General features: G+C 66.2%; 1 protein-coding gene across 1 annotated transcript in view; it reads left to right on the plus strand.

Annotated features, from left to right (window-relative positions):
• The window catches only part of IQGAP3 (IQ motif containing GTPase activating protein 3), a 28,937-nt gene that overhangs the window by 14,450 nt on the left and 3,563 nt on the right, over window positions 1-10,924 (plus strand). Inside the window, exons 15-31 of the mRNA XM_029935968.1 lie at window positions 929-1,019; window positions 1,782-1,949; window positions 2,034-2,173; window positions 2,263-2,433; window positions 3,726-3,809; window positions 3,961-4,032; window positions 4,126-4,195; window positions 5,148-5,356; window positions 5,927-6,079; window positions 6,300-6,463; window positions 6,773-6,997; window positions 7,777-7,917; window positions 8,482-8,566; window positions 8,812-9,044; window positions 9,254-9,386; window positions 9,477-9,579; window positions 10,095-10,221. Coding sequence (XP_029791828.1) covers window positions 929-1,019; window positions 1,782-1,949; window positions 2,034-2,173; window positions 2,263-2,433; window positions 3,726-3,809; window positions 3,961-4,032; window positions 4,126-4,195; window positions 5,148-5,356; window positions 5,927-6,079; window positions 6,300-6,463; window positions 6,773-6,997; window positions 7,777-7,917; window positions 8,482-8,566; window positions 8,812-9,044; window positions 9,254-9,386; window positions 9,477-9,579; window positions 10,095-10,221 — 2,369 coding nt within the window. The remainder of the gene's footprint in view (window positions 1-928; window positions 1,020-1,781; window positions 1,950-2,033; window positions 2,174-2,262; window positions 2,434-3,725; window positions 3,810-3,960; window positions 4,033-4,125; window positions 4,196-5,147; window positions 5,357-5,926; window positions 6,080-6,299; window positions 6,464-6,772; window positions 6,998-7,776; window positions 7,918-8,481; window positions 8,567-8,811; window positions 9,045-9,253; window positions 9,387-9,476; window positions 9,580-10,094; window positions 10,222-10,924) is intronic.

Raw genomic sequence — 10,924 nt, forward strand, 5'->3', positions numbered from 1 at the left:
GTCCCCCCAGCTGGCGCATTTCCACCACAGAGGTGCCCCGCTGCTGGCTCCAGGGAGGCTGGGACGGCCGGTGGGGAGGGCTGGATCAGACCTGCGTCCTTACACCCCGTCAGATGTTTGTTTAGAAAGTTCCTCCTGGGGCGCCTGGGGGCTCAGTCCGTTGAGCGTCAGGCTTCGACTCAGGTCATGGTCTCACGGTTTGTGGGCTCGAGCCCCACGTCGGGCTCTGTGCTGACAGCTCGGACCCTGGAGCTGCTTAAGATTCTGTGTCTGCTTCTCTCCCCCTCCTCCATTCACACTCAGTCCTCTTTGTGTCTCTCAAAAGTGAATAAATGTTAAAAAAAATTAAAAAATAAAGGAAAGAAAATAAACACTTAAAATTTAAAAAGAAAAAGTTTCTCCTGTCTGAAGAATGTCAGGAGGGAGCTGAGTCGGGCTGGGGCTGGGAGAGGCACAGGGGTGGGGCGCCAGCCTGACCCTGCGGCCTGCACGGACCCTCTCAGCCTGTGGTCACTTGTCACCAGCCACGCCCAGTGGGGTAGAAGGTTCAGAGCAGGGATGGAAAGGATGGGGGGAGGTCAGGGTCAGGATCGGCCCGAGAAGGTACGCGTGGGGGCCCAGGAGCGGGGGCGGGAAGCCTCCAGTCTGGGCTCCCCTGGGACGCGGCTGGGGCACAAGGGCAGGGAAGTGGGGTGCCCGGAAGGCGGAGGGCCTGGGGGTGCTACGGCTCGGGCTGCAAGCAGGCGGGGAGCGAGGCCCGGGAGCCCGCCGGAGCAGACGGCAAGGCCGTGCCTGCAGCTGGCAGGTGGGGGGAGCAGGCCCCAGGGGTCCCGCTGCCCCCCTGCACTCAGGGCCTCGCACAATTGAGCCTGCGGCCTGGGGCGCCCAGCCCGGCCCCTCACCCCTCCTGTCCCTCTCAACTCCCCAGGCGACCGGGGACCCCGGAGCAGTACTGTGGCTGGAAGAGATCCGCCAGGCAGTGGCTCGAGCCAACCAGGACACAGAGGCCGCGCAGCGTAGTACGTGAGCCTGGGGGCCCCACAGGAGCCCCATGGTGGGGTCTGGGGGAAGGAAGGGGTGCGGGCCCCCCACTGACCCACACTGTGGGGAGGCGGGCCGGAACCGGAGCAGGGCCTTGCTGCTTGGACTGGAGGGCAGGCTTCCTGGCAGCGGGCAGCGGGTCTTGGGGGCTGAGAGCCCACAGCCCACCCGTGCCTCCGCCCGCGCCTCCCCGAGGGCACTTGACCCAAAGCCCCTGTGGGTGAAATCGTAAGCTCTGTCCCATACTGCCCGCTGTGGCTAGGGCACGTCCGGGCGTGGGCGGCGGGGGTCTGTGCGCTCAGCCCCTCGTGTTCCGGAGCGCGTGCTGGTGCTACCGGTCCGTGCTGTCTGGAGTCCCTCTGTCCGAGTGACATGAAGGCAGGTGCTGCGCTCCTTGGACTTTATTTTCTCCCTAAGAAACTGTCCTGATGTTCTCTGCTGGTACCCTGCCTTTGAGCTTCCGTACGAGAGAGCTTGGAGCGGTCTTCTTCCCCTGCCCCAGCCAGCCCCATGCTGCCTCCCTCCAGGAAGCCTTCCTTGACTGCTACCTTTCCCTCCAGGCACAGCTGCATGCTGCTGCTCTCATCCGTTCTGCGTCCACCCTGGGAGGCTCTCTGTCCCCCCTTTAGGCGGGGCTTTGGTGTCCTCCTGTGAACCCCGCCCCCGTAGGCAGGACAGGTCCCTGGGCGGGACATGGAGAGGGGTAAGGACCAACCACTGCCTCCTGATGCCCCTGCCAGTGGCTCTCGGTGTGGCTGCCATCAACCAGGCCATCAAGGAGGGCAAGGCGGCCCAGACAGAGCGGGTGTTGAGGAACCCCTCCGTGGGCCTCCGAGGGGTGGTTCCCAACTGTGCCGACAGCTACCAGCGTGTCCTGGAAGGAGCCACGGCAAGGAAGTGGCCCCCAGGTAGCGGCCCCAGCCCTGTCCTCCCCTGCCCCGGCCACCTGCTGCCCGCTCCGGGCCTCCCCTCCTTACCTGGCTTCTGCTCAGGGGACGCGGCCTTCTGGGTCCAGCACGACGTGAAGGATGGCTCCGCCTACTACTTCCACCTGCAGACCTTCCAGGGGACCTGGGAGCGGCCCGCGGGCTGCCGCCTGAACACATCCCACCTGACTCGGGAGGAGATCCAGGTTGGCAGAGCCCCTGGGCGGGAGGGGCCGGGGGGTTACCCTGAGCCCTCACCTGCCAGGGAACCACAGGCTTTCTCCTGCCCCCACAGTCTGCCGTCACCAAGGTCACAGCCGCCTATGACCGCCAACAGCTCTGGAAGGCCAGCGTCAGCTTTGTCATCCAGCTCCAGGCCCGCATGCGCGGCTTCCTGGTGCGGCAGAAGTTCGCCGAACGCTGCTACTTCCTGAGGACCTGGCTGCCGGCCGTCATCAAGATCCAGGTGGCGGCCGCTGGCCTTGGGCTCACCTGGGCTCCAGGGTTTCCTTCCTGCCTACGTTGTACTGAGTGGAAGGGGGATGGTTTTTGGGTGTCTGAGCAGCAGGGGTTACAAATGTGTGTTCTTGACCAGTGAGGGTTGTGAGCGCGTGTTCCAGAGTGGTGGGGTTAAGGGCGTGTGTTCCGGAGCGGTGGGGGGAAGGGCGCGTGTTCCGGAGCGGTGGGGGGAAGGGCGCGTGTTCCGGAGCGGTGGGGGTTAAGGGTGTGCTCTGGAGCGGTGGGGTTAAGGGCATGTGTTCCGGAGTGCTGGGGGGTGAAGAGTGCGTTCTAGAGCGGTAGGGAAGTTCTAGAGCAGTAGGGGTTAAGAGCATGTGTTCTAGCGCTTGGACTGCCTGGCTCCACTCCCCGCTCCACCGCCTAGTAGCTGTGTGACGTTGGCAGGTACTTACTGCGGATCAGGCTCCCCACCCGCAGGGTAGACACGTGAGTGGTGTGGCGCCCCCATGCAGGGCTGTCATGAGGGTTAAGCGAGGTGACGTCCGACGGGCATCTGAACAGTGCCTGGCTGCCAGCAACACGGGTGGGTGCCCGTCGCTGTCATCACCATCAGTGTCCCCAGGGCACAAGCTGCTTTGTTGCCTCCCTGTGGGGAGGTGGGGTGAGACCTAGGGAGGCATCAGGGTGTGGACAGGAGGGGGGCGTCCCCAGTTCGGGGTAAACCAGAAGGGGTGGCCCAGGCCCAGGGGGAAGAGCTCTGCCTGTCCTCTCCTGCCAGCCCTTTCTGTCTGCAGATGGGCCAGTGCGGCCTCTGGGATGGGCCAGGGGGCTGGAAGGTGGGCCCCGGCCCGAGCACTTTACAGGCCAGGGAAGGTGGGGGTTGAGCACGCACTGGCCTACGGCCCACACGGCTCTGCCTCTGTGCACGCCTTCCGTCCGTGTGCCCGTGCGCCTCCGCGGGCTGGGGCGGGGCTGGCGGAGCATGTGAGCGTGTCTCGGGGACGTGGTGCACGCTCTGGTGAGGAGGTGTAGACTGTGTTACTATCTTTTAGCTGGTGTCTTACAGTCGAGTTCCTGCGAGGGGGTGTTGGTTAGTCTGGGTGCCTGCGTGTGCCCAGTGTGTGCATGTGTGCATGTATGTGTGCAGTGTGCGTGTGCGTGTGTGTGTGCCAGCACCAGGGAGGGTGGGGACGTTGGGTCTCCCCATGTGGATGGCTTCCTGTCCCTCCACTACCCTGGACCGCGTCTCAGGCCAGCGGGGACCAGCCGGGGTCGCCCCCTTCCTGTCCTGATGCGCAGGCTCACTGGCGGGGCCGCAGGCAGCGGAAGGCCTACGTGGAGCGGCTGCAGTATTTAAAGGCGAATTCGGACGTCGTGACCAAGGTAGCTGTCGCGGTTTGGGGGCTCCTGTCTCTTAAGGGCCTCTGAGGACACCTGTTTTGTTCTCTTTCCTCGTGGCCTCTGGGGACGCTGGATTGGCCCGGGCCTGGGGGTGCCCCCGAGCCCGGAGCCCTGACGCACTGCGTGTCCTCAGATCCAGGCCTGGGTCCGGATGTGGGCAGCTCGGAGGCAGTACCGGAGGCGTCTGGAATACTTCCAGAAGAATGTGAGTGTCCTCTCAGTGTCCCCGTGCCCAACCTGCCCACACGAGACCAGGGCAGGGCGGCCAGCAGCCCTTTCGCACCCGTGTTCACGGCAGGTTAACTCCGTTGTGAAGATCCAGGCGTTTTTCCGAGCCCGGAAAGCCCAGGGTGACTACAGAGTGTTAGGTACGTGGCCTGGCCTCCTCTCTGTTGTGAGTATGTGGCCTGGCCTCCCGTCTGCGCAAGCTTGTGGCTTCCGAGAGTCAGCAGGCCAGAAAGCCCCCCCACCCCCCCGCCCCCAGCTTGCGGACTGGCCTTTGGAGACGTCGTCTGCCCTTCTTGAGCCTCTGCCCTCCTCAACAGCTGATGTCCCCAACCTTGAGCACATGGCTCAGGCCCCGGGGTGCGTGTGGGAGTGAGGACATGTGCTCGGCCTTTGGGGGGGTCCCCAGTCTGGTGGTAGAGACAGGAATTCCCCCAGGGTCAGGCAGGTCCAGGTGTCTCTCCCAGGGCCGCAGAGCAGGAAGAGAGACAGTCGGAGACGTCTGTGCAGGAGTGTCCAACAGGGGCCGTAGCAAACCCCCCCAGGCTCTGTCATCCTGCCCCCTGTCCCCTCAGCGGGGTCCTTCTGGGCTGCTCTCGGCTCCTGTCCTGAAGGTCCGGAAGCCCAGCCTCGGAGGCCCTGCTCTTTATGAAGGAGACCCAAGTCCATCTCCAGGTTCCCTCCAGCCCTCAGGTTCCAGGCCTGAGGTGGCATTCCTGGGCGGCAGGGGGGCTGCGCTGTCCCGGGCACCCCTCTTGCCCCTCTGTGCCTGTCCTGCCCACAGGGGTCCCCCCTGCACCTCTCTGTGCATGGGCACCCAGCCGGTCAGAGGAGCAAATGGGAGTCAGGGGTTCGTGGAGGCAGCTGGGGCTCCGACGTGGGGGCAGGAGGTCCCCGGCACGGGCCCAGGGGTGAGGAGGACAAGGGAAAGACGGCTCCCCCATCATAGCTGCCTGTGAGACATGAGGAGCTCGGGGACAGGATGGGCCTGGAGTGGCCCGCTGGCCTCCGGCAGGCTGGGGACCAGGGGGTGGGGACAGAGCTGGGGAGCCAGGGAGGACTTGGCTGGTCCTGACGCCCTCCCCTTCCCGCCAGTGCACGCACCCCACCCCCCTCTCAGCGTGGTGCGCAGGTTCGCCCACCTCTTGAATCAAAGCCAGGAGGACTTCCTGGCTGAGGCAGAGCTGCTGAAGCTCCAGGAAGAGGTGGTCAGGAAGATTCGGTCCAATCAGCAGCTGCAGCAGGACCTCGACCTCATGGACCTCAAGATCGGCCTGCTGGTAAAGAACCGGATCACCCTGCAGGTGAGGGGCCAGGCTGCCCCCCGCCTGACCCCACTACGTCTGGGGGTGGCTAACGGGCTATGTCGTACTGTCTGGATGTTGTCACCTGGCTCAGGTCTTCTGGCCTAACGGTGACGTGGGGGGCAGGTGACAGTGGAGTTACAATGCCTGGTCCCGCCACTTCCTCATGAGGGGCTGCTGGCCACCAGTGGAGTCTCTGAGTCCGTCTCCTCAGGAGACCACCTCAGCAGGCCAGTGTAGACAGACAGGAAAGTTCCTCAAACCGTAAATGACGCGACGTGCTGTGTCAGGTAGAAGGGGTGGTGACAGCCCCAGCCTGGGTGCACAACGACCTCACGAGAGATCAGAGCAACACCCCACAGACCCGCCGCCCGGCTGGTAACTGGGCCTCTCTGGGCGGGGCACACCCTGTGAGAATAGGGGTGACAGCGGCGGGGCCGGGACACGCCCCAGGACCGCGAGTCTCTCCTGGCTCCTTCCGGGAGTGCCGGGCCGCAGATGGCACCGGGGCCTCGAGGCGCCGGTCTGACTGTTCACCAGGCTCTGTGGCTGCCCTCCCCACGCCTGCAGGAGGCGGCGTCCCACTGCAAGAGGCTGACCCGGAAGAACAAGGAGCAGGTGTCGGGCCTGATGGCCCTGGACAAGCAGAAGGGGTTAAAGTCGCTGAGCAGAGAGAAGAGGCAGAAGCTGGAAGCTTACCAACACCTCTTCTACCTGCTGCAGGTGAGCAGGGCACCGTCCCCTCGGGCTCTGGGGCCTCGAGGCGTCCCCATCCGTGTGCGCATCCTTTCCCTAGCCCTGGCCCCCCTGGAGACCACCCCCCACTCCCGCTCTCGGGAAGGCTCACGCACCTCCCAGGAAGCGGGCTGGTGTTCGCTCCGCCCCACGCCGCTGTCAGGCCCCCGAGGCACGTCACCCGCTCCCCGTCTCCCCGTTGCCGCAGACTCAGCCTCGCTACCTGGCCACGCTGATCTCCCACATGCCGCAGAACAGAAGCACCAGGTTTGTGGAGTCCGTGGTTTTCAGCCTGTTTGGCTACGCCTCCGGCCGCCGCGAGGCCTTCCTGCTGCTGCAGCTGTTCCGGACGGCCCTCCGGGAGGAGGTCAGGTAGGCCTGCGGACGGGCCAGAGCCGCGGGCCGAGGGCCGCCGCTGTCGGCTCCTTCCCAAGGGGGGACCGAGGTTTGAGGGTAGAGACGGAATGACACACCTCTTCTCAGCCTCCCACGGAGCGTCCGTAAGAGTCTCGGGGGGCCGTGTGGAGGGAGGATGTGGGCGGACGGTTAGCGCATGGCTGTCGGGACGGGCCTGTAGAGGAGCCATCGCGGAGCAGGCTTGGGGGCCCCAGTCTAGAAGAGAAGCAGCTCTTCGTCCTGCACGGAGACAGGAGAGCAGCCTCGGTGACCTCTTAACCACAGGTCAAAGGTGGAGCAGCCCCAGGACGTGGTGACAGGCAGCCCCGCGGTGGTGGGGCTCGTGGTGAGGTTCTACCGTAACGAGCAGGGCCAGAGCGCCCTGCGCGAGATCCTGGGCCGAGTCGTCCAGGAGGTGCTGGAGGACAAGACGCTGAGCGTCCACACAGACCCCGCCCACCTCTACAAGAGCTGGGTCAACCAGAGTGAGGCCCAGACCGGCCAGCGCAGGTGAGCCATTTGCCCAGGGGAGGGGCTGGCGCAGGGGAGCGGTCTGAGCAGGACACGGGCCCTGTAGGATGAAATAAAGCAGCTTTGGGCGCGCCCTCTGGTAATGAACGTGGAAGCGTGGCAGTAACGGACCTGTGTGCGTCTAACGTAGAATGAACACACATGAACGTGCGAATGCATTTCATTGCCGTGTTGGTGTTTGCTTGTGAATGATCTGTCCAGTTTGCCGGGAGTTGGGATACAGGCCCCTTACTGACAGGCTAGCCGAGCACCCAGATTTCCAGATGAACAGACAAGTAAAGTGGTAGGAGAACCGGGTCGGCCCAGGAGGCTGGGGTGCGGCTCTGGGGGTACAGGTCCTTGGGAAGGGAGCCACCGGGGAGCAGCCCGCGCCGGCGGCCTCTCGGTGGCGCTCGGGCCCATGTGTCGGGGCTGCATGGCCAAGGCCGTCATCCCGATCCCCCGACTGCCAAGACCAGCTGGGGGACAGCCCCGGCCTCTGGCCCCCCTGAGGAGTCCGTACAGACTGGCTGTCGGCTCGCCCGCCCCGTGGGCCCGCAGCTCTTCCTCCTTCACTTCTCCTCGCTCCGTTCCCTCCGTCCTTTCTCTCATCCCGGCCTGGTCCCCTCCAGCACGCTGGGCCGGCGCGCGCGCGTGTGTGTGCGTGTGTGCACGCGTGCACTCCCGATCCTGTTAGATGAAGAGTTCAGAGGGTGGGGCTGTGGGGAGGGAGGCGCTGGGAGGGGCTCTGGCTGACACCTTGTCCCCCCTGCCCGCAGCCACCTCCCCTATGATGTCACTCCAGAGCAGGCCTTGAGCCACCCCGAGGTCCAGAGGAGACTGGACATCTCCCTCCGCAGCCTCCTCGCCGTGACTGACAAGTTCTTTGCAGCCATCATGTCCTCTGTGGACCAGATTCCGTAAGTGCGCCGGGCATGGGGCCTCGAGAGGGCCAGGCCACGTGAGCTGCACGCTTCTGTCCCCGGCACTCGAGGAGGTGGAAATGGGCTCGGTTACAGGGCGGCACGTCTGTAGGAGCAGCAGCGTGATGAACTCCGTCCTCTCGCCTCGTCCTCACAGAAGCCCACGATGGAGGGAGGGGGCAGGGATGGCCTCCGTCTTCCAGACCAGGGAGGGGGCCGGCCCCCCGCCCAGCCCCTGCTGGGTGCTCTCTGATGACAGCCGAGGTCGGCCTCCCCGAGCCTCCCGGGCGGTCCTGGGACGGGGTGCTGGCTGTGAGTGCCCCACACCCAGGTCTGCGCTGGAGGTGCTGCCGTGGGGGAAGGCGGGGCGAAGGTCGGGACCTGGGGTCCTTCCCAGGGGAGACGAGCAAGGCAAAGAAGAGGGCCTCGTGCGAGCTTAGTGGGCGGCCGGGCCCTGGCCCTGGGCACTGACACGAGGTCAGGGGAGGGGGCGGCAGGGCGCCGGCTGTGGGCGGTGGGGCAGACGGGCAGGACCGCAGCGGACGCGCACCTCGTCCGCAGGTACGGGATGCGGTATGTAGCTAAGGTCCTGAGGACGACCCTGGCGGAGAAGTTCCCCGACGCCCCAGAGAGCGAGGTCTACAAGGCAAGTGTCCCCTCCCCGCCTCCTGAGCTCCCCTTTGGCCCCGCTGGCCTCTGCTGCGGCCGAAGGCAGACAGGCGCGAGCTGACGGGCTGGAGAGCCCTGCACCGGTCAGGGGGTCTGGGCTCCGGGCCCAGCTCCTGCCCAGGATTTGCCGTGTGACCCTGCGCAGGCGGCCAACCGGGGAGCGGGGCAGGGGCCACCAGGCCAAGCGCGGGACGCCTCTGGGACAGTGCCCTCTGCCCTCAGGTGGTAGGGAACCTGCTGTACTACCGCTTCCTGAACCCGGCGGTGGTGGCCCCCGACGCCTTCGCCGTCGTGGCCGTGGCTGCGGGCGGTGCCCTGGCCGCCCCCCAGCGCCACACACTAGGGGCCGTGGCCCAAGTCCTGCAGCGTGCCGCGGCCGGCAAGGCCTTCTCCGGGGAGAGCCAGCACCTGCGGGTCCTGAACGACTACGTGGAGGAGACGCACCGCAAGTTCAGGTCTCCGTCCCCTCCTCCCGTGCTGCCCCTGTCACGCCCCCCCTCCCCCTCCGGGTCAGCGGGGAGAGGCGCAAGCGAGCCGGCGGGCGGATTGCTGGAAGCATCGCTCGGCGGAGTGGAAGGGGACCGGGAGGGTCCGGGCCCTACAGGGGGCACAGGACGGGAGGGGTGCCACCGCCCCCTCCCACACACCCTTCCTCTGGGGACAGGAGGTTCCTGCACCGAGCCTGCCAGGTGCCGGAGCCGGAAGAGCGCTTTGCGATGGACGAGTACTCGGACATGGTGGCAGTGGCCAGACCGGTGGTGTACATCACCGTAGGGGAGCTGATCGACACGCACAGGGTGAGGGGCGCGGCCAGGGCGTGGGGGGGGGGGGCACCTCTGAGGGAGGTCAGGCTTGGACCTCCATCTGCTGTTTCTCCCGACCCGCAGCTGTTGCTGGAGCACCAGGACTGGCTTGCCCCCGATCGCTGCGACCCCCTGCACGAGCTCCTGGAGGACCTGGGGGAGCTGCCCGCCGTCCCCGACCTCCTCGGTGCGGGGTGGGGGGGGGCGGGAGGGACAGCGGCGGGGGGGGGGGGGCGGCCAGCAGGCCTCCTCCGAGCTGTACAGTCAGGGACACGTGCCGGGAAGCCAGTCCGCACGCCACCTCCCCTTTCTCTCTGGTCCAAGATGGACGTGGGGACGTTGACTGATAGGAAGAAACGGACAGACAGTAGAGGGACCCAGTGCTATTGTGTAAGCAGCCAATCAGATCACAGGAGAGAGATGTGGATGGATGCGAGTCTGTCTTGAGTCTCCAAGAGTTGCTGTGACAGGGACTAGGGGGGCTGTGCAGTGACAGGACATGGTCCTGGGACAGAAGGTTGGGGTCGGGGTGGGGCAGGCAGAGAGCCGGGAGCCCCAGGCACCGGGCCGTGGGTGTCGGTCAGGAACCGGGAGGCTGAGCTCTGTGGACGACAGCCGTCCCATGGTGCTGCCCCCAGTGGATGCGCCCGCTGGCACGCAGGTGCCCGGAGCAGGCCTGTAGTGCGGCTGTCTGCACCTCAGGGGAGGGCGCGGCCGCAGATGGGAGCCTGGATCCAAGCAAGCTGGAGGTGTCCCTGACGCTCGCCAACAAGTTCGAAGGACTGGAGATGGACTCCGGCGACGCCAGTGCCCAGAGCCTGCTTCTGAGGTGGGTGAGGGCGGCCCCGGCCCCTGCTCAGACCGGGGACGTGGCCGTTCCACCATCGGCCTGGGCTCCGGTCCTTCGGGCGGGTCCCCCTGAGGCTCGTCGGGCCTCCCCTGTCCGCCTGGGCCTCTGCTGGGCTGGGCTGAAGGCCGAGGGCGGGCCAGGTGTCTTTGTGCCGTTACCACTGGACCCGAGGGACGACCGTGAGGCCTTAGAGGAGAGACGCCCGGGGAGGGTGTCCTGCCGGGAAAGGCGGTTGGCAGCTCTCTGTCCTGGTCCACTGAAAGCGAGGGGGTGCCCGGCAGGCTGGCCGGCCATCTGGGCAGAGGAGCCCAGGCGCTGCTTCGGTCCTGCGCCAGCAGGGCGGCCCCTCCCCACCTGCTCACCCAGCGGACCAGCGAGCTCGCTGCTCGGCCTTGTTTTGCCATCGTGCGTGTAGCCAGAGCCACTGAGAGGAAGGTGGCCGCCAGGTGCCCTGAGAGCTCGGTAGAAGGGACACCTGAGCTGGGGGAGGTCTCCCAGAGGAGGAGGGGCCTCCTTCAGCTCAAGGACTCGGGAGGACAGTTTGTGGGAGGGCACCGTCAACAGGGGGCCAGGGGTGAGACAGCAGGGTGTGTGCACACAGGGGCAGGGGTGAGGTGGCACACTGTGTGCACACAGGGGCAGGGGTGAGGGGGCACGGTGTGTGCACGCAGGGGCAGGGGTG

This window comes from Suricata suricatta, chromosome 3 (assembly GCF_006229205.1).
Source record: "Suricata suricatta isolate VVHF042 chromosome 3, meerkat_22Aug2017_6uvM2_HiC, whole genome shotgun sequence".
Lineage (NCBI taxonomy): Eukaryota > Metazoa > Chordata > Mammalia > Carnivora > Herpestidae > Suricata > Suricata suricatta.